Source organism: Crocodylus siamensis, chromosome 5 (genome assembly GCF_052110815.1).
Source record: "Crocodylus siamensis isolate JL-2025a chromosome 5, ASM5211081v1, whole genome shotgun sequence".
In the NCBI taxonomy this organism is placed as follows: Eukaryota; Metazoa; Chordata; order Crocodylia; family Crocodylidae; genus Crocodylus; species Crocodylus siamensis.
The window spans coordinates 27,286,533-27,309,612 of record NC_143399.1 but is presented as its reverse complement, the minus strand read 5'-3'; the positions used below and the strand labels follow the sequence as shown (position 1 = coordinate 27,309,612).

Here is a 23,080-nt window from a genome sequence, read left to right as displayed (position 1 = left end):
GCTAGCTAAATTAAAACTAATGTGGGTATACCTATGTTTGATCTACAGTTGCACCTTCATTATGCTGCCTAAATGAATCCTAAGTCTAGTGAGACTGTACCCATTTTTTTCTATTTAAGTGATGATCATAGCAAGAAGTAACTTTCTGAGGTGAAAAAAACATTGAGAGGCAGAGAAAGGGAAAAGAACCTTATTGAAAATTCACAAAAGACCACTAAAATACACTAATTACATGATGCTGGTTTATATAATCTATATGCCTCATATATCATGCTTATGTTAAACAGAATTAGCGTTTGGATAACTCCTTATGGTACATTAGAAATTAGTCACCAGCTTCCACAGTTTCTGGCTTCAGGTCTTCATGACAAATGGATTGGGGAGATATTTCTTGAAGAGCCATGTGTTCCTTGATAAATGTGAATAAATCACTCAGCCCTGTATTTCTATATTGTTGTAAAAACCCTACCTGGAGAATAATGTCATAGTTGCTGTAATGGAAAATCAGGGTCACTCCTTTACATTTTTGTGTTAGACCATACTTGCTAATGGTGAGTAGTGCTATACATAATGCTGAAAAGGCTATTGTAGAAATCTAATGCATCTTAAAACTTTAATATATAAACATGCCCAAAGAAAACTAAGTTCATTAGTCAGGTTTTCCAGTTCTTTTGTATCATTTGGTTTCTAAAACAATATATTTCACAACACTAAATTTTGAATACAATATTTTGTTAATGTTTCATGCTTCCTTCACATCTGATGTTGAAATTTCAGTGAGTATTGAAAAATTGAGTCTTGATATTTTTGTAGAATCTGCACTGCTTTTTTAAAACCAGCCAGTTGCTCTTAAAACATGTATATGTACACTTAGGTAAAATTAGATTAGAGATTGTTGTTCAGAATATAGAATAAATTGCTATCCATGTAAGGAACTTTGTGACTTAGTTACATTAATTATAGTCTGTGTATGGCGTATAGCTCAACTTCTGTGTTTCATTCCATCTCCATTATATATATTTTTTGTAGGCGAATTTACCCTCCTGATGATAAGCTGTTACTTGAAAAATATGAGAGTTTGTTAGCCATTGCTTTCCAGACATTCTTAGCTGGGCGAGCAGCTTCACTTCAGCGAGAGATGAATAACCCTTTAAAAAGAATGAAGGTAATAGTCTGCAGAAGTATTGGTTTTAGTTTGATATCTTGGAAGTCTGTGACCTAGCATGAAGCTTAGGATCAATTACAAAATGACCATATATGACTCTTTAAATTTTTCCTTAGTTTTATTATTATTTTACATGCAAACAATAGACCAGATGCACTTATCTGACTGAACATCATTGGATACAAGACCCAGGGCAGAGAAAGAATAGATGACTTTAAGCTCCCCGTTTAACCCATATGTGGAACCAGCATCTGATTCAGCCTAGGGCCAGCCCCCTTCCCCCCCAAAAAACTCCAACCTCGTAGACTACTTAATTAGCTAGTAATTGTTGCCTTCTTGCTCTAATTATGTGTCCTAGCCTGCTCGGGAATACTCTTTGTGCTGCTCTGGGTAGGAAAATACTTGTCACAGAGCTGATTCCATTAGGTTTAAGATACCCAGGGATTCCCTGCCCTAGGGTTAATTCCTGGCTACTCAGTTATGTAGCTGAAAATAATGAGTGAGAGAAGAGAGATATTTTAAATCATGTCAGTTTGATCATTTTTAAAAGCATTGTTGAAATACTGAAAAATTACTTCAAATTTAAGGGAAATAGTCTTTCCAACCTCGGCAATCTAACAAGTTTGTGGCTCACTGTTCATTCACACAGCCATCATTAGCAAATTTATGAGCGTCAAATACAGCTTACAGATGGATAGCTGGCACTAGTTTAAGTGTAATTGGGTAGATAGCTAATTTGAGATGCATATATCACTTCCCAAAAATATACACATTTGCCAAAACAGTTGGCTTTTGGAAAAATGCATATACCTCTATCTGTATGTAAGATAAGAGAGTATGTGTACAAACATACACAGTATTATTTTGGAATTTAGTGATGATTGATTCAGAAAACCAATTCAGAATGTCAGTATAAGCTCCTGCTAACCTTTGGAAAAAAGATTGAATACTGCTTTGTGTTAATAACAGATGCATTCATGGTTGTAGGAAGAAGACATTTTGGATCTTCTGGAGCAATGTGAACTGGATGATGAAAAACTCATGGGAAAATCCAGCAGGCAACGAGGACCCAAGGTGTTTGATTGATGCCAAATGTATTTGTACCAAAGATACTTATATTAGGCAAACTGGTGGTTGGACCTGTACTTGAGCTTTAATGCCAGGGGCCAGAGCAGCTGGAAAAGCACAGGGTTGTGTCCTATCCTTTGCATTTATTGGGATTTTGAAGGTAGCTGTGTGGCCCATTCTGGGAAGGGACTAAAGCTAGGAATTATAAGGAGGAAGTTTTAGGAAGGAGTCTTTGCAAAAATTTTATCCCTCAGAGCCCCTTCCCTAGGTTTTTGAGGGCATGGGAAAAAGGATGATTTGAACCCAAGAAATGACTTTCTGTCTACCTGCAGGTTTAATTGGCTGGAACATGGAATTCTTTACTTCCTTTCCTAAGTAGCTTTGAAGTGGTGGTGTGCTCTTGTGATAATTGCTATGCTTTGCCCCAGAGGTTGCAAGCAAAGGACATTTATACATGTGCTCTGGGAGTGTGTAGGGGGTGGGCACTTTAACCAGAGTGGCTCTGAGAGATTTTAAAGTATCTGGAGCGTCTTGTGTATCAGTGACCGTGTGCTTAAAAATGGTGGCGGGGCACATTTTCTAAAGCTTGCTGAACAAGCTTTAGATAAAGTACTCCTGCTGCCATTTTTAAGTACGGGGATGCTATTACACGAGACGCTGGAGTCTGCTGGAGCGTGGTAATTATAACACTCCAGCTGGCTTGATTAATTGAATATCTGTTCTGATGTTCTGTAATTACAGTGTGTCGGACCAGCCTCATTACTCATGAGTAGGCGCCATAGTGGGTGACATGATCCCTGATCTGTTTCAACTAGGTATTCAAACCTTAACTGATTTGTCTGTTTAAAGAACTTTGAATGAAAGGCCTTTTGGAAGTTCAGGGTATTAATTATGATTATGTATATTTGGCTTGTTAAACTGATAAAAGCATCATTGTTCAACATTCAAGAGCCTCTTCCATATCCAGAAACAGATTTTAAGTGAAATCTGTATTAGTTTTAACATAGTTCACTCCAAACTTTTGCATTAAATTTACTACATTTTTTCCACCAGCCACCAAAGAAAAATTACTGTATTATCAAATCTAAACTATTTCTTTGCCTACATATGGCAGTACTTTTAGGTCAGCTTCTGTTGAGAAAAGGTTTGGTTGTTTAACTCTTGTGGACTTACATCTAAAGAAATATAAAACTTGTACAGCATTTTCTCTGTTCCCCAGAACATTTTGTGCAAATGTGGGAAAGCCTGTTTTTCCTTACAAAATATCATACTGACTATACCCTGACTATAGCACTGAGACTGCATACGGGTCCATATAGGTAGGTGAATCTATTTTCAAGGTTAGGAACTAAAAAGGATCCTTGCGCACACACTGATGTGAATATTATTTCTGTAGGTAGCTCATTATTTTTATTTTAAATAGCGTTTTTTTTCCAGTCATGCTAGAAGTACATCTCTGCTCTGCTTTCAGTCCAACCTTCTTGAGCATGGGTGACCAGACTAGTACACAGTATTCCAAGTGAGGTCCTGCTAGAATCGTAAATGGCATTGATGCCTTCCTATTACTATTGGCCCCCATTACCACTATTATGGGATCGTAAGATGAGTTTGAGTCACCAGTCAGTTGTAACCTTGAAAAAGGCAAATGGAATTCAAAAGTATATCAGGAGAGACCTCTTCTGTTGTTTCCAGCAGATGGGTTAGAATTCCTGCTATAAGGACCTCGTGTTCTCAGTCTCTAAACACATGGCCATGGACTATAAACTATTACATTTCATCCTGTTCCTATTAGTCCAGTCCACAAAGCCACCCAATTTTTTCCATCAGTTTCTGTAATGATGCTGCTTCCTACATTGTGAATCATCAGCAAATTTCATTAAGAGACTCCTATATTTTGTACCAAGTTTTGTTTAAGAAACTATTAAATAAGATCAGTGGTATGATTATTTTGTGTAGAACCCACAAATTACTTCCGTGTAGCCTGAAAGTTTCTTTTTGAAGTGCATCCTGTTTATGGCTCTCCTCTCGGCTAGTTCATTGCCCACCCTGCAATTCTTATATTAATCCCCATCTTTTTCAGATTAACTAGTAATTTCCCATATAACACTGTATCTGACCTTTTTGGTACTTACAGAAGCTGTCAAAACTGATTTAGAAAATCTCTTAGACTGTTAACCTTACTATCTCAAGGGTTCAACTTCCAAAATGCCATCTTAGAACAACAGCAAAAAATATTGCTTATACCCATTAGAGGATTATTTGGTGTTCCCGTTACAGTCAACACTGCTCCCTATAATACACTTTCCCAAGCACAGAACTACAGTCAATGAAGTTATTTCTTCACTAGGCAGTGGAACTTAAAAACATTTAATAACCCTATCATAAGATAAATGGCCCTTTAAGCTTTAAAGCATTGTCTTTCCATCCCTGCCCATAAAGTATGACAAAGGTAGATTTCTTTAGAGTATGCAGTGTAGCATCCACAGGACCTGATGAAGGGAAGGCCAAAACTCAAAAGAGACAGCCCTTCCCACCCTTTTCAGGAAACCCCTGCTACATTAGGGGTTTCCTTCAGATAAGCATGATAGATATTCTGAATCTTGCATAGGAGCTTTCTTAACTATCAGGTATAAAATGTCCTTTATACATAAAAACGTTTATCATTCTTTAATGCCTTTTAGGAGCTCAAGAGAGAAAGTAGGCATTTTCAAATTCAGTACTATATAGCAGTTTGTTGTGGAGTTAGCTAAAACAAACTGCTGTACAGCATTATTGAACTTGAAAATGTTCTGGGACTGTAGTAGTGTTATTTAACACCTCTAGAGGGCAGCTCACACTTACATGTTGGAAGCTTTATTTCCTTATGTTTATTACTTTCCACCTGTTCCATGTGCAGAACATTTGCATACAGATTTTCAAAAAAAATACAAAACACAGAGATATTTTAGAGGAAATAAGTCATTACTAGCATTTTTCATTCATGTGGAATATAACCAAATTACTTTTAAATGATAAAATTTAGATGTACCATTTGAGGAAAAATTATAATGATCATAACTGCTAAACAATTGAACAGATTGTTAGGAGAAGTTGTGAAAAAGCATTTACTACAGGTATTAAAGGCTAGAACTATTCCTTTATCATAGCTGGTTTAAGAATGCTGAAATCATTCCTGTGAAGCAGAGAAATGAGGTAGATGGCTGGTAAGAGGTCATTCTAAATTCAAATGAGTCTATTGTTTGTCATCTGTGCCTTTTCTGTTTCTTGCAAATGTTTTTTATGTTTTTGACTTATTTTTATTTTAAGTTAGCTTTTAGATTTTTTTTTAAATCTGGTGAATAGAGATATTTTCAGAGCAAAGCATTAACTTTTGGTAAAGTGCCTAAGTGATAGGGCACCTAAATTGGTCCTTGTGGTGGGAAGGTGTTGATGTCAAAACAAATCCAGGATTCGACACAATAGCAGTAACCCTGTAGTATCCTAGATAATAGTATGGGTTGTAAGAAAAGGGTGCTGTTTCTGAAAGGTAGTGATCATAAATCTTTCTCCTTTCTTTCCTTGGTTGCTCAGCAAAACATGCCTATTTATTTGTAAAGTACGTAATGCATCAGTAGTATCTAAGAGGGTTTATACTGTTGCCCATCACCATAGTATCTGAGCACAGTGCTGCACAATATGGTAAAATAATGTGGCAATTTAAATTCACACTGCAGCATTCTTCAGCCAACTCTGACCTTCCCCAAGGAAGGGGTTGACGTGGCTACTCTGTTAATTTTTGCATTGTGTGCTTCATTTGTTATCCAACATAGCAAGAAGAAGATAAGGTGGCCATAAATGAAGGGTCTGGCTTACAGGTAGGAATCACTGGAGAGCCGAAATATAGAATCCTGTATCTGGTGAACTGAAAAAATGGTTAGTTATCAGAAAAGTAGACTCAGGACTTCTTGAGACAACTGATATAACAGAGGGAATTGTTAGCATTTATGCTTTTGCTTTTTGTGTGCTTTATGGTTAATGGGGAAAGGTAGATTTTCAAGCTGCACTTATTGTTCCTGCAGCAATTTCTCTGGGTTCTGCTCTTTGTTTCTTATTGTCCAGTACTTCATGATGACACAAGATTAATTGCCTAACGGTACAAGATCCCATGGGTTGAGGTGTAACAGCAGAGCAGTTAAGTGTTTTGCTGTGCCTCCAGAGCTGCAAGTTCAAGACCTCTGGCTTTATGTTGAAGATTGCCCCCTAAACAAGACAGCTGTAAAAGGGTACTGAGTCTTTTAGGCTGGGGGGGGAGGGGGGTCAAAGTTGGATGGATATGAAGTTAGCACCATTACACTTCGGTGTGTAATTTGGCAATAGAAACTGGCATGCCTTAACCACATTAGCCTGCTGGGCCATTTGGCTCAGATAAGCATTTGGCTTTTTTCCTGACATAATACTGTGTTTGTATTTAAGATACTTACATAGTAGGGCACCCTCTGTTTGCTTCTGCTTTCTCTACCATTCAGGCTTGTTTTTTCTTTAATAGAGCTGCACCAATACATCAGTCTGATGTTGGATAGGCACTGGTATGAAGAAATTGGTCATATCAGAAATCGGCCGGATGTGGTCGATAATTTGGCTGATAAATGCCTGTGTGTGCATGCAGCTGTGTTGCAGCATATAGGCAATGAGGAGCACAGCTTGGAGAGCTGTGGGCAGCTTGTAAGTCTGATGTGGTGGGAGAGAAAGGGCATGGGGGGCAGATCAAGGCCCCTGCAGTGTGGGAGGAGTGAGGCTGGGGCTGGGAGGGGCTGGGGCAAGCACTGCCCACAGCTGGGGTAGGACGGGCACAGGATGGAGCAGCATGGGCCGGGGGGAGCAGTGTGGGGGCAGCTCCCGCTGCTGCACGCTGCTCATCTGGGAGCCGCTGATCTGGTGCTCACCTGGCGGTTCCCGCCATTGCTCCCACTGCTCATTCAGGAGGGCATGGTGGGGGCAGTTGCCCCTGGATGTGCGCAGGGCAGGGCAGGGCAGGGTGGGCTGGGCCCAGGGATGTGCAGGGCTTTTCCTGGCGCGGCTACCCTGCCCTGCCCCACACAGATCCAGGGGTACACTCCCCCACCCATGCCTTCCTGGATGAGCAGCGGGCGCAGCGGCAGGAGCTGCCAGGGGAGCGCCGTACCAGCGACTCCTAGATGAGCAGTGCGCAGCAGAGGGAGCCGCACCCCACCTCGCCGCATCCCCTGGATGAGCTTTGGCTCCGTCCCACACCCGCCCCCTCCCCCCGGCTGTGGGCAGTGCTTTCCCCAGCCTCTCTCCTCGGGGGGCCTAGATGTGCCTCCCTACACCCCTTCCCTTCCCTCCCCCCTCCCCTTCTAGCATACCAGACTTACCAGCTACATGCAGTTCTTCAAGCTGCTGGGCTGGTATCGGAAATCGGATCAATATCGGCTGATATGCCTCCTTAAAAATCGGCTATCGGTATCAGCCCCCAAAATCTCTATCAGTGCACCCCTAACTCTTTAAAAAATGTATTGGCAAAAGTTATTTGCTGTACTTGTTTTCTGTATATCACCGTATTTAATAAGTTATAGAAGTTACAGCTTCCCTGCATAAAAAGATGTAGGGATTAAAACTCAATTAAAAGATGGAATTTCAACATTTTGAACCACTGAGAAAGTGTTGATGTTTGTTCTGTCAAGTGAAGATTCCATCAAAATGTGCTGTAGTATTTTGTGAAAACTTGTAAATATTAGTTGTTTTAAGTGTACTTCTGTTGTCAGTGAAGGCTCATTAAGGTCCAAATTTTAATAATATATGTAAGCATATGACTTAAGGTTAAGCACGTGCTTCAAGTGTACTTCAGTGGAGCTTAAGCGTCTGCTTATAGACTTTCCTGGTTGGTGACTTAGGTCTGACAATGATCCTTTCAGACTATGAAAGAAGTTAATGTATATTTTATTTTTTACTGTAGCCCCTATGTTCTATGCCAGAAAGTGCACAGACCATAAAAAAACACAAGAATTATAGCAGTGAAAGTAGCTGTGACAGCAGTAGCAACATGTCGGAATGGGAAGAAGAAGCTGAAAAGGAATATCACAATGAGAAAAAAGAAAAGAAAGTGACCTATGATCTTGAAGAAAATAAATACAAATCCTTAGAACGATCTGGTAAGCGAATTGATTGCAATTTTGTTTAAATCCAGTACACCCACATAATTATACAAGATATTCCTTTATGTGGCACTTAGCAGTGTCAAAAATATTAGGCCAGAAAATTGACATGCAGTATCTTGACACAGGATCACCTGATTTCACCAGCAGGTTTGTTTTATTCTTATTCTTTAAAACCCGGATCAAGTTAAATAGGAATTAATAATTAAAAACACCTCTGCATTTTTTTTTTGCCAGAATACTAAATAAAATGATGCACATGGGCTATATTTAGAAGTGGTGTCCATGCTCCTCTGTTTACAGTAATTCTAGCAGAGTTGCCAGTCAAGTTGTTACTTCTTCTTTAAGCTATTAAGCATGAATTTTGTGGGAAATTAAATCCAAACAAACTCTTGTCTCACAAAGCCCAGAAGGTAAGATTTTTCCAGATTGGGCTGCTGTCCAGATATAAATAAGATTTTATTTTGATAGTCCAGTAGCTTTGAGAGTATAATGTTAGAGCTAACCTGGTATGTACAATATGCTGCTTTGTATTTTATAATAGATTGTCAAAATAGTATTGCATTGAGGTTGTTCTATAGCTAAACGTTTATGGCACTACTGACAAAAAATTATTTTTTATAACAGCATGTTTTATTCACTGAGGACTGCAGAAGACATCAGTTGAGTGAATTAGTGCGATGTCTCTGTGCAAGGATGATGAGCCTTCAGAATGGGAGCTTGGGTCTGCAGCTATAGGACCCATGAACAGAATCTCCCCCCCCATCTTTTCCCATGTAAGGGAAACTCAGCAACCATAGATTCTGTCATTTTGAGGCCTCAGAATCATGCACCTTTTGACAACACTAGTGTACAGGCAAGAGGATTTGAGCTCTTTTGATAAAGACTGATTTAGGGAATGAAATGGACACTTACATAAAATATTTATTAGGGAACCTAATCTTACTACTCAATAGGAACAAACTCTGCTCAGAAGACAAGAAAAGGTGGTAAAGGGATAGTAAGTAATTGCCTCCTACATTGTGTTTGTTTGCAGGTAGGATACACTGGAAGCCTTCCAATAAAAATATGAAAAGTCTATCATATTCAGCCTCCACATCCTCCAGAGGTCCTATGAGGCGCTCAGTCAGCTGTCCCCGTTCAATCTCAATCGTAACTATGCAGTCGCAAGCTGAGCAACGTCCCTATTCAGCCAAACCAGCGATACACATGCAGCGTCCATCTTCTGGGAACAGGTCCCATTCTTTAAATCGGAATGGGAGCTCCTCTTCAGTCCAAATGGTTCATCCAGCTAGCCTGGCCACTATGCAGTCTTCAGGGGTAAGTTAACAAAAGCATCAGACAACCAATTTCAAAACATGTTCTGCTTATCTTTAAAAATGCTCTAGAGTGCAGCATGGGATAGTAATGCCTCATTAAGATTTTGCAGTTTTTTAAAGGAGCAGTTTTCTTGACATTAATTTGATACAAGTTTTCTTACTAGGTTACAAGTCCTTTCAAGGTCAGAAGCCCTGAGGTACTGTCATCATTTGAATTTTGACAGATTCTTGGGGAGCATCAGACCTTTCTTCCCATAAAAGAGAGCTTTTGATGAGCTGCTTTTATGTTACCAGCACATTGGCTGGACTAAAAGCTCTGCAAACTATACATCTTTGAGGAAGGAATTTGTGAGCTAGGGCTCTTGTGCCTGAGACACCTGAACAACAAACTGACTTCCTGCACAGCAGGAAGCAGAAGTTATATTCCCCAATCTAGGCTGGTTTATTGGAGTTCTTGGGGAATTTGTCATTTTCAAAAACTCTAGGTATTTTTCTACCAGCAGGGTTTCTACATTCGTGTAGTGTGAACACTAGCATAAATCCCTAGGGTAGACGTGGTAAACCAAAGGTAAAGGAGGGCTTGTATTAAGAGGTAGGCAAGGACTATCCAACTATCACCTGAGCTAGGGGGTTAAATTGTAGCCCTCAGGCTGTCACCCAGCCACCACTGTCTCCCCCTACCCCTCCTTTGCTTCAGCTGCAATAGCAGACAGTCTCCAGGTTCCGCCTCCCTCCTCTGGCTGCTGCTTCCTGCCCTTGCCTCAGGGGGTGGGGCAGTATGGTGCAGTGTGAGGAGCTGAGGATGAGTCCGGGCTGCATGTTTTGGGCAGTAGGGGAAGGGCTACATGGTGCAGCCTGGGGGAGTGTATGTGTACTTGCCTGGTGCGAGTCACCTAGTTTGCAGTCTTTAGGGCATGCGGCCCCTGAGGGCTTAGAAGTTGGACAGCCTTGACCTAGGCTGTGTCCTCCCTGCAAAGTGCACTATGATTGAACATTGGGAGAGCTGTCTTGCTGTAAAAGCATAGTGGAGACAAGGCACAGATAATTTTAACTGGTGTAGCTACATTACCACATGGGATGGAGAAGAAGGCTGCTTTCAAACTAGCTGTGTCAGTCTTAAAAGACACTATAAAACACTATAGTCAATGTCTTTACATCCAGATAGCTCTTGCTTTTTTTTTTTCTTTGAGGTGAAAACAATACCTGCCTTATTTTGAAACCCATCTGTATGGTAAATAAGCTCTAGGACTCAAATAGTCTAATTAAAAGGAACGTTTTTTTAACACCAAAGGGAAGACCAGATAAAAGGATTTTTCAAAAATATCTTTTGTTACACAGCGCAAGAACATAGAGTTGTGTGGGTATTTGCATTATAGTAACAGTCATATTTCTAGAGCACATTTTCTCGACGACCACTCGGGGAACATGGTGTCCACCTGGAGGGGAGTGGAATCCAGGTGTGGGCTGAGTCAGGCAGCCAGGAGGTCAGACTGAGAAACTGAGTCAAGAAACTGGTTTTAGGCATTCAGGAGATTAAGCCAAGAGTCGAATTAGAAAGATGAAGAGTCAAATGGAAACCTTAGTTTGGGGGCAAGCCAGGTGGTTAGCTAAGGGCGCCTATACATGATCATTGAGGCTGCTCCTACACACTGTAATTATAGCATGTTGGAGCAGACTCAGTTAATAGCAAAAATAGTGTGTGAGGGCACTTTATCTAAAGGTCATTCTGGCTTTAGAAATGGTGTCCTGCTGCCATTTTCAAGCGCAGGGATGCTGATATACAAGATGCTTCAGGTGCTTTAGAGTGGCTTTTAGAGACACTCTAATTAAAGCGCTTCCCCCCCTCCCCCCAGATCACATGTATTAACACTGTAAGGGATTAGTCAGAGAGCCAATAGAAATACGAGGCAAGGATGAACCAGCTTGGCGAAGGTTTAAGCCCTGTTGCCTGGTTGCTTCCTTTTCACAGTCATATGATTTTATAGGAAGGTGTAAAGCAGCGGTTCTGAACCAGGGGTACATGTACCCCCAGGGGGTATGTGAAGCCTCATCAGGGTGTAGGTGAGATATATTTCATACATTGTCTAACACAGGTCAAAATTAATTTCCCATTGAAAGGGGGTATGTGAAGTCTCACTCTGAGACCAAGGGGTACGTTGACTGAAAAAGGTTCAGAACCACTGGTGTAAACGATCAGCCAATCTTGCATGGCCACCTGCATACTGCCTAGATGCTCAGCCTGGGAGGTAGAAGATTGGGATTTTTGACTGATGGGTAAGCTGAGGCCCTGGGTTTGAGGTTGTGACCCGACATTAACCAGCCTATCTGTGATCATCCTCTGGGCCGGGCAGAGGATGGGGCGTGGCAGGACAGCCATGGGGGCTTCTCCCGCAGCTCCCCCTGCCTGGGGAGAGGCAGGCACAGCTGAAGGAGCTGCGAGAGAACCTGCAGCTGCCCAGCTGTGCCTGCCTCTCCCCTGCTGATCCGAATCTCTCTGAATCTTTTCCGAATTGACTTGGAGGCTTCAGATTCGATTTGGGCCTTTTAATGGGTCTCCGGATTCAATTTGGATTTGGATATTTGGCCACTGAATCAATTAGAATCTCCAAATCGAATCAGTGACTGAAGCTTTGCACAGCCCTAAATGCCTGTCCCTCTACAGGTGAGGGGAATTTTTGAGAAATCAGTTTGGGATAGTAATTAGTTTGCTTCTGGTGTTTACTTTCTAACATAAGTTGTAAAGATCATTGTGTGTTTTGCCACTGAATGAAAAATGGCTCTTTTAAAAAATGTATTTCTAAAAGCAAGCTATCTCCCCACCTTCCCCTTAATTGTTTTCCATCTTTAAATTCAGGCTACAGGACTACCAAGGTACTAAAAGTATGTTTTCACCATGAAGAATTGAGTGCGTTTCATATCATATTAGCCACCTCAGGTTAAAAAAGTACCTTTTTATCATCAAGACATATACCCTGAGAGTTTAATGAGACAGGCCTAATATGGATTTCTCTCTTCACATTAATTCAACTCTACATCAAATACAAATTACTGAAAGATTAAAACTAGTCTCTCACAATATGGCATTAAAATGGGCTGCTCACTTAAATGAACATTATTAAGAAATCATACTCACTTTTTCACTGGGAATGCTTCTCCCACTGGGAGAGATCTTGAATGCAGAACAATCATGTTTCTATGGCAGAACAGGGGTCACATTTCTTAAAATAATGTCAGTAAAATGATTTACAGAGTAGCAGTGATAGAGATTACTGATAACTCTGAACTGAGTACTATTCACAATATTGCATTACTGTTTTTACAACTTAGAATAATATTTTGCATATTGCTGATACAGTGAAAAACTAAAACCGATTATGTATAATTTTTAGTATGTTCAAGAGCAGTCATTTGTACATGATAAAGTACCTGTTTATCAATTCTTTGAATAATGAGAAAAAGAATATTTTAGTGACTGATATTGCCATTTATTAGACTGATAAAAACCAAATGCATTAAAAATATGAAAACTCAATATAAAAAAAATTGTACTCTGGAAAGCCACAAAGACAAATTATAAATATGGATAAACAAGAGCTGACAGTGTCAACGAAGTATCTGCTGCCTTATTATTTCAGAGCCACATCATTATATATTACATAGCAAAATGTTTTGTTAAGCTTGAACATATCTATCACTTACTGTAAGTCAGAAAAACTTTTAATACAATAAGTGTCATTCTTGCAAAATATATAGGTATTATAAGACTGGAAATTCCAAATTAAAGTTTCACCTTTATCAGAGATAAAATGAAGGCCTATACCAAGCCTCCAAATGTGCAGATGTCTGTAACTGAATTTATAATGTGTCAAGCAACCTAAGTTTGCCCCTGTATCATCCTCTTGAAAATAAGTAGAACGTCAGAGACAGCCTTATTTGTTGCATAGGTTTCTGGGGTCAACAAGGTAGTTTGGAAGCAAGGAACCTAAATAGCTTCAAGTCAGACCTTGATAAGGTGTAATAGGATAGGTTGGGGTGATTTGGAGCTAGCAATTGCAGTTTGTGATATAAAGGTTATGGGATTCAGTTTGTTGATGTCCCCAAAGGGGGGCTGTAAAGAGACATAGGTTGTGGACAGGCATTACATTGCTAACAGAAGAAATGTCACTCTGTCATGAGCATCCAGGTATTCATGAGGATTCATGAGAAAATTCTTCCACATCCAACCAGGAATATGTAATCTGCAAGAGGTTCTTACACTTTTTTTTTTCTTCAAATGCCTGTATAGTTCCTGGTTGTATGCTAGGCTGTGGCACAGTTCTCTGGCATCCCAACATACTTTACTCCACCTCCTCCCATGGTTCCAAGGAGCCCTTTTGTGACTCATGCCCAGCTCCACTGCTCCAGTCAAGTACAGGGATAACCCCACCCCCTTAAGAGCCTGATAATCAGACAGAGAAGATCCCAGGCATACTTAGCCTAGTTGGCAAGGATGGGAGTGGAGCAGCAAGCTGCCCCTGAGGAGCTGAAGGGCTAGGAAGGCTTCAGGACCTTGCTGCAGCTGGGGTGTGGCTGGAGCTGGACAACAGATCAGTGTCCCAGAAACTGTCCATGAACCAGGTTCTGGACACAAGAGGAACAGGGCAAGAGAGACAGCTCCAGTGACACCACAGTCAAGCCACAGGATGATATCCATCAACACCATGGATGGCCCCAGGTATGGTCCCTGTTTCCGCACCACCTTCAACCCTGGAAAAGCACTGTGAAGTTGCTGACCTGGAGACCCTTTTTTTGCATGTCTGTGCTGAGGTTACTCCATGCCCCTTCCTTGATGGCAGCCTGTGCCAGGAAGCCATCTCCCTGGCTCCATTCCTCTCGGTTCCAGTGGTGGGGGGAGTGTGCCCAATCTCTAGGCCACTGCACACGCTAGTAAAGCTCCACATGCTGCTGTGGGCACATAGCAGTACCATGGGGACAGAGGAGCACCTGTAGGCATGCCCATCGGATGGGGGCCATATTACACAGGTACCACTTGGTCATAATGCTACCACTCCCATCTTCCAGGCACACTGCCAGGCTTTGACTCTGATCCAGGAGAGTGGGCTGGGATGGTTCTGGCAGGTGGCTCATGGCCTGCTGTGCCCAAGTATCAGGTGGTGGCAACAGAACAGTCTCACCCAATCCTGACCCTTCCCCCACCCCTCCCCACTCCATATTTTCTGCTGCATCTCCTCTATTTCTCCTGTCCATGTAGAAGCTGACTTTCAGGTATTCATTCAGCCATATCTCCCCATTGCATTCCCAAAAGACTGCTCCAGAAAATGGTGTGCTGATGGGGAGCATGATTAAGTTGTGTTCTTGGAGACAAAGAACGCTGTGATAATTGTGTGTTCACTTGGTGCTTCCCTGCAATTTTCCAAGACATTTTAGAGGCACCAACCTTGGGTAACTAGGGACATCTGCATGATGTCCTCTGTGTTTGCCCCCTGTACAATCTCCCCTGCTTTCTCCTCACCCTGCATTGTGTAGTCTCCCCTGTGCTAGTCTGTCTGCACCTCCTCCCTCCTCCAGTGGTCCCCCCCAGGTAGGTGCAGCTGTGGCCTGCCCTGACTCTTACTCAAATCTAAGATGAGGTTTCCATGCTGAATTGTAGATACAGTACTTCAGAGCAGCTGCAGGTTGTCTGAAAGGGCCATAAAGAAATTTTAGCCCTTTGATCTATAACTTGGCTTCTGATTTTCTTGTCTTATTTTTTTTCCAGGGGGGAGGGGGAATTTAGGCAGGAGCTTCCAGTGGTACTAAGAAACATTCTTAGAGTCTGGCTGTTGTCTTGCTCAAATACTTAGAGTTAAACCAACTGTGAGATCTGGAGTCCCCCCGTCCTGTCCTCCCCCCCCCCTCCCACAGTCAGGTTGGTTGGGATTTTTCTAAACTTTTTAAATTTTTATTTATTTATTTTTTTTTGGTAGTATAAACCATGGTCTACTTCCTCAGATTTTCTGGGAATCCTTTGCCTTTACTGGAGCTTAAGGCATTGTTATCAGTCAGTATAGTTTGTGTGGCCTTTGATTGTCTGTATTAAAAGATCCTGAGCTTGTCGTACAGCTTTGGGAGATTTTTTTTTATGGCTTACAACATAGAGGAAAGACTGCAGTGGATGTTCTTATAGGCTAGGGACAGACATCCAAAAAGCCTGAGCCAGAATTGATTCTTTGCAGGTTAGTCTAAGCTGTGCAGCTTAAAATGATAAATAACTGGACAGACATTCTCTGTTAAATCAGGAAATGCAGGCATGGGCCTGCAGTGGCTCAAGGCAGAAGCCAGGGGGGCTCTAGAGCATGTCTGCCAGCCACTGTCAAAGGGAAGGTAGAGAGATGTCCTCCAAGGCTCTCACCCCTCCCTGCTAGAGTGCAGGGGCATGGCCAGGCACCAGCTGGGGCTAGCAAGGACGCACAGGATGTTGGCCACCTGCTGGGGGTGAGGGAGGAAGCTGCTGCCAGACTGAGGAGTGGGGATGGGGAAAAAAAGTCCTTTCTCTGAAGCAAGCATGTATTGAACACAGCAATTTGGAAAGCATACAACAGGGAACTACCAAAAATCTTTGCCTAAGCTAAGATAATGCCCAGTAAAACACAGCATACACAGCTTAGTCTAATTTCAAATGTAAAGCAGGAAGACAAGAGAAAGCCTTGCATAAGTCTTACTAATCCTGAGGGCAGAGTGTCTCCTTAAAGCCAGACATTCAGAAAAGCTTTGTTTAGGTTTTACAGGTTCTTCTTTATAATGTAAATGAAGCTCTCTGCATTCTTTGGTCTACAACTTCCAGGCAGAAGATGTCTGCAACTTCCCTTAACTCCATCTTCAGCACATACGTGTGATGATTTTCAGGTTTTTGCCAAGGCTTCTCACCTCTCAGTCTTGTTCTGCATGTCTTAGGTCTGGGCTTACAGGTGCAGCTTACCTTTCTCTCCTGCTCTAGGATCACTGTGGAATTAATCCCTTCCCTGGCTGCAGGCAATCTGGACAGAGGGAGGAATTAACTCCATCTCTGCCTGGCTGCAGGAAAACTGTGGAGGTGTGGCTGGGGCTGGCAAACCCCAGCTGTGGTCTGCAGGGTTTGCCAGCAGGGGGGAGAGGGGATGGAGGGAGGAATTTGCCTCAGGGGCCATGGCAGGCCAGAGTCTGGCCATGCCCCACCCCAGCTCCAGCTAGGGAGCAGAGTGAAGGGGCCAGCCCAGCTGTTGAGCAGAGAGCCTTGCCCAGCCCAGAGAGCATGCCGGGATGCTGGGAATCTCTGATGTAACTTAAACCAGCAAGGGGTCTGGGACAGACATTGTATAAACCAGTTTGAGCCAAATCTGTTAATTCTGATACTACATTCAATCCGCTTTGTCTCAAACCAGTTTCAGCCATTTTCAAACTGCTTTATGTGCACTGAATGTCTGTTCTGTTACAGGTTTAAAGGAGTTTCTGATCATTTACACTAGTTTATGCGTAATGTCTATCTCTAGCCATAGAACCCTTTGGATTTATTTTATGATCTATTCTGTGGTTATCTGAAATTGCAGGGGACTGGACTTGATAGCCCATATGTCCATATCTAAGTCTACATTTCTGTGAATTCTTGGCCCATTTAAAGTCGATTGTAGAATTTCCATTGACTTCAGTAGGGGCAAAATTTCACCTTTAATCATAATGAATGGATGGAAATAGAAATGTGGCGTAATTTCACATGATTGATTGCTTGTACTTAGCTGTCAAGTTTAGGAATGGAAATCAGAGGATGTCACAGTGAAGAACAGAGGTACATTGCCAGAGTTTTGGTGGCTAGCAATGAATCCTTTCTGTGCAAGAAATAACACCAGTAAAATTTTAAATTTAAAATCTGCTATTCAATATGTGCACATCATAAAGACCAGATACATTTTTTTGCTCATCATCTCTCTGAAACATCTTTGCCTTATGGTTTCCTTTTCAGTTCTGGACACGTTTCTTCTTACAACATGTTAGTGTACATATACTCATTTTCTATATATTATGCGCATATAATGTATACAATCCTTTTTTAAAAGGATTAATTTTCCTCTCTTTGGGAATAGATATTTTAACCTAGAAAATATTTTTCAAATAATGATCTGATAAAATTACACAAATGAAATCACTGACTCTTTATAAATACTGTTTCATATCAACTTTCAGATTGAGTCTTTACTACAAGAGAAAACAAAAGAGCAAGAAGAGGCACTGACAAGAGAGACTCTGTTAATTTTCAATGACATGAGACTAAAGTTCCTTGGAAAAACAGAAGAAGAGGCAGAATTAATCATAGAAAATGTAAGTATCTGCCACTAAGGTAAAAGCATGACAGACTCAGCCCACTTCATTTTTTAAACTCTTAGAAATGTAGCAAAATCCAAAGTATTTCTGAAGGAGCCTTACAACTCATGGAATTCAGAATAACTCAAAGGATTCCAGAGGATTCAGACTCCTGCATACTACTTGACCTTAAAAAGAAATCATTCTTAGGTCTGTATAAAATATGTGGCAAACATAATCAGGAAGGTTGGGTGACTTCAATTTTTCATTGCAGAGGTTTGTACTATTAACATTCAAACTTTAAAGTAAGCAAAGAATAAGGTTACAATTCATTAACAGTCTATGCATCATAGAATAGTGTTAGTACAGATTCTGACATGTATAATTTACCCCTGAGTAGGCATGCTAAAGAACTAAGAATAGTGTGCAGTAGGGCAAACTGAAATACCAGTTGCATACTTCTTGGCTCCTTGAATTCTCCAATGTACTTGTAACCAGTATGATTCTGAGGCTTTAGTACTTGATTTGAAAGAGATGAATGTGAAAGGAGATTTAAAAAAAAAAGAGTGAAAAACCATACTTGATATGCATGTAAAGAGGAAACTAAAATTCAAATGCACAGTGCTGCAAATAAACAAAGACAAAAACATGGAAAATGCCTAAGAATCTTTAAAAAAAAATCCCGTCAGTTTAAGAAACTAAAAAGCAAGCAGAGAAAATGTTCTGTTCTTTGGATCTGACAGGAGCATAAAGGGACACAGTAATTTTAACTTGTGTCACGTTTAATAAGTGTATCCCTTACTCAGTGAGAAGTATGATCTCAGGTGTAGTGAACTGTTTCTTTTGGTTTATGATGTGGAAGTTTACAGAGCTCTACCAAACTTAGGATGCTCTTCAGTTAGAAAGGTCCTCTGCCTTTTGGGTCATACAGATCCCAAAAGGGCATTGATACTAAATCCATAATAATTTAGCATATGTGCAAGAGAGGTTTAGCCTGTTTTATGGGCAAAAGCCCATGAGGACTTGCATTTCAGGGACATGTAGAACAGGAATAAAAAAGTTCTCTTGTTCCTTTGCTCTCTTGTTCCTCACCCTCTGCCACTACCAAAAACCAAGTACTTCATAGGCTTGACTTAATTCTTTTGTGTGGTTTAGATGCAAAGACAGAAGACAAATCTTGTTCAGTTTTTGGGCCATCTGAAGAACTAAATCCTCAGAGTGGGGCTCTCTTGTTTCTTATCACTTAAGGAAAGCACCAAACCTGCTACCCAGTTACAGCTGTAGAAGAAATTTAACTTTATGGTTAGACTGGGGAGCTCCTTTTTCTCCAGTTGGTATTGGTGGGTGCACATCTTCAGCCTGCAAGGCTTCTTTTCTTTCTCTGCATAAACTGTGGAGTGAGGCTGTAAGCCTAAAAGGTTTTTTAAGCCACATGGCTCTTACCATTGACTGCGTGTACTTCCATCAACAAGGCAGAACTCACCTTCCAATTTCAGTACGTGATTCTCCTGATGCCAATGAGAAATTCAGCTCATCAGAATCTGTAGCTGTTTTTCTAGGAAGCTGACTTATTTGGCTTTAGATTTTCAGAAGTGTGTCTCAGTAGCCTACGAGCTTCAGTTCTGTTTTCAAAAGCAACCAAATCATTTAGGAATTTAAGTTGAAGTGACTATCAATTGACATTTTAATATCATATAGTCAAAACTAAATGAATAAAAATGAAAATGTAATATGAACCATTTCGTGCTCAGCTAAAGAAATGTTTCAATGATTATACAAAAGGTATACTTTGTTTTAGCTTTATTCCATTGAAAGTTATGTCAAAATTGACATACAATATTTTGATTTCAGTGAAACTGAATTTTTCAGTGGAAAACTTCTGGTTGAAATTTCTTGACCAGACCTAACAAGCAAATGAGAGAGCCCATATGGAATATATTTTTCACTTGTGAAAATAATTTTTATTTAAAATTTTTTCATTGGAAGCTCATTTTTAGGTGTTTGCGATTCTGGATTTACATGCTTGTTCTGAGCCCAGAGGGGCTTCCAACTGTTAATTGCTCTAGGTTAGGGTTTGTCAACCAGGGGTATGCGTACCCTTGGGGATACTTGGGATGGTCCTAGGGGTTATGCATGAGCGGGTGGGGACGGAGTGCCGCTGCCTCCCAGGAGCAGGGTTGGGGTGCAGTGCACGCGCCCCCCCCCTACCCCCATGGGGCGGGAAAGCTCACATGCGCAGCTGCCACCACTACACACCAGCCAGGTGAGCTTCCCCGCCCCGCAAAGGGATGCTGCTGCCCTCACCCATGCCAGTGCGTCTCCTGGCCCACCCCACCCCGGCCCTGTTCCTGGGAGGCAGTGGTGTTCTGTCCCTGCCTGTCCACGTGCCATCCCCATCTCCCTGTCCTGTGTCCAGCTGCGTGCTTCCCCCACCCCCACCCGGCATCCGGCTGCCAGGGGTATTTAGACTAAAAAGGTTGAAAAGTCCTGCTCTAGGTGTATGTACTTGATAGAATTCTTATTGTTTCTGAGTTAATCTGTGTTTGGAGAAACGTTGTATTTTATAGGTATGCAAAAGTGCATACATTTCTGTGGCCCTCATCACTATATATTGTACTGCACCAGCTGTACAGTTTTTAAAATTCATAATTTTGAATGAGAGAGAGAAAAAGAACTAAGGTAACGCAGGTCCTCCTTTGCCCTCTTCTCTAGTCTTCTGGTAGATTTAATTTTTTTTTTTCCAGCTACAATTCAGGTATTTTATATTAAAAAAGACTCTCAGAAAGAGTTGTATGAGAAGTAGAAAGACTCTGGCTTGGCCTAATTACTACCAGTAAAAAGTTTGAGGCTGCTTACCTTGTGCATGGAATAAGCCACACAATCTTGTCTTAAATTTTCATTCTTGCCAGTGAGGAATGTTCACTTTGCACATTTGAAAATAACAGAGTTAATAAACCTCAAGCTGCATATGAGTTGTCAGAGCATATTGCATTCTTGTGCACGGAATATGCAGTTTCCTCATTCATAACCTGAGGTAAGGGTGTATTCCAAAAAACGGGTGTGTTTTTTCAGCTCATAGTTCACACTGAGTATCTGGATAGAGACATGTACACATCTTGGATTACCTCTGTGTAATCAGAATTTTGGACATCTTGACTTTAGCATTTGGAACAAATTCATTGGCTTCATTGAGTGGAGAGAAGCAGGGGAATGGTGGGTTTCCCTACAGCCTCTACACCTTTGCATCAGATGAGTTTTCTGGTGGAGTTAAGGGCTACACTGGCTCTTAGTTGTTCCTAAGGATTGTTCCACATGTCATGCATGGTAGGAAGGGGCCTTGAGCCATGCTGTGGTGACTGCACTAATGAATTCTTGACTGGCCCAGCAGGTTTGGGTATGTCCTTATGGAACAGAAATCTGGCCTTTCAAAGGCAGTTTGTCTGGTAATAAACAAAACTCAATATGAATAATTTACTCATAGCTTTTATTTTCATTACATTTCATGACTACTGTACTTATTTTCTAGTGTTGGAATTGGGGTAAAATGATTCCTTGATATTTCAGCCTACAAAATATTATATACCCATGGAACAGTATGTTCTGATACAACATTAACATAACTGCAGATTGTTAATATCCTATCTTATTGCAAAATCCTCTTGTAAAACTAGCTGGTATTATCAAACTTCCATTGTAACAAAGAATTCAAAGTGGAAAAGGTCAAAATATAAACGAGTGATGGTATGTTAGTTGTCAGTGAGGTAGGATTGTTAATAGGTACTGATCTGGGGTAGAGACAAAAGGGCAGAGCAGCAAGAAATTTAAAAGCCCAAACTATTTTCATAACATGTAGACATTAGTAAATGGGGAAAATGGATTTTACTGGCACAGTCATTTTTAAGAAGCTATTTTCAATGTATGTAAATTTAGGACAATAAACTACAGTTATGTAAACTACGAGGACCTGAGTCAGTATCTTCATGTATTTAAATACCTAAATGTAAAGATATTCTTCCATTTCTAATGGGGAATCGGTTCATTTTTGCAAAAATACTCCCTTTTAAATAGTTAAAAATTTTGCCAATTAGATCTTTTTTTTTTTTTTTTTTTAACTAGAAGCAACACTTTTCACTTTTTTTGTTTAAGTTTACTATTTTTTTCAACTAATACAGATCATGGATAACTGGAAGTACCATAAAACAAAAGTGGCATCTTATTGGTTGGTAAAACTGGACGCAGTAAAGCAGCGAAAGGTGAGTGATATAAATATCATTCTTTTAGAAGTAATATTAGGTAGTGAACATGCAAGAGTCATAGCATTGCACTTAGTAAATAGAGTGGGTTCTTCTAAGATGTCAGTATATGAGCAAGTCCATATTCTTATGTTGGTGCCACCATTGTACATGTAGACTAATTTCACTGCCCCTCATGTTGGGCTTAATTGCCCTTCAGCCTTCTGGTTCTGGCCGTCTTGCATTGACTAGTTGGAGTTTGTTGGTCTCAGTCCCGCAGTAGCTGGGCTTCTTAGACAACAGGGGTCCCCTTCTGGGCCCCACCATGCAACCATCGCCTCAAGCCAGGCTGACCCTAATGCCCCAGCAGTGCTGCATGAAGACCACCTAGGGTCACCTGAGCCTCTGGTTTTCACCCCTGCCAGATCTGCTCTGGGGTTTGCCTAACCCCTATATAGGCCCACAAGCTCTCAGCCCCTCTGCAAGGCTGGCCTCTTGATATTAGGCCCAAAGCATTTTCCTCAGGGCTTGGGACCCTACTGGGCCCAAGGAACCTCCTACCATCCCCTCCCTTATCATCAAGGGTGTTGTGAGCAGCAGCTCAGCTGGGTGTTGTCCTTCAGCTGCTTTCAGTAGACTGCTGCTTCAGCCCTGAGAGCCTGGATTGAAAATGGCCACCTCATCAGGGCTGGCCCACACCTGCTGGCTGCCTCCTCTCATCCTTAAGTGGCAAACACTAAAGGTGCTCTGCCACAGCCCAGTGGTGCTCTGCCACAAACACATAGCCAGAGAGCTGTGCTTTAGTGCCCCTGGTCTTCTGGCCTGAGCCAC

The 23,080-nt window shown here is 41.3% G+C and overlaps 1 protein-coding gene across 13 annotated transcripts in view; it reads left to right on the top strand.

The window, feature by feature from the left end:
- TTLL7 (tubulin tyrosine ligase like 7) overlaps positions 1-23,080 on the top strand; it is a 131,782-nt gene that overhangs the window by 83,836 nt on the left and 24,866 nt on the right. For all 13 annotated transcript variants that reach the window (XR_016442491.1, XR_016442490.1, XR_016442486.1 and 10 more), the window contains 6 exons: positions 1,030-1,165; positions 2,153-2,239; positions 8,187-8,382; positions 9,422-9,705; positions 17,901-18,035; positions 22,190-22,270. Coding sequence is in view for 7 of the 13 variants with exons in the window: in XM_090048362.1 (XP_089904488.1) it covers positions 1,030-1,165; positions 2,153-2,239; positions 8,187-8,382; positions 9,422-9,705; positions 17,901-18,035; positions 22,190-22,270 (919 nt within the window). In the remaining 6 variants the exon portion in view is untranslated. The remainder of the gene's footprint in view (positions 1-1,029; positions 1,166-2,152; positions 2,240-8,186; positions 8,383-9,421; positions 9,706-17,900; positions 18,036-22,189; positions 22,271-23,080) is intronic.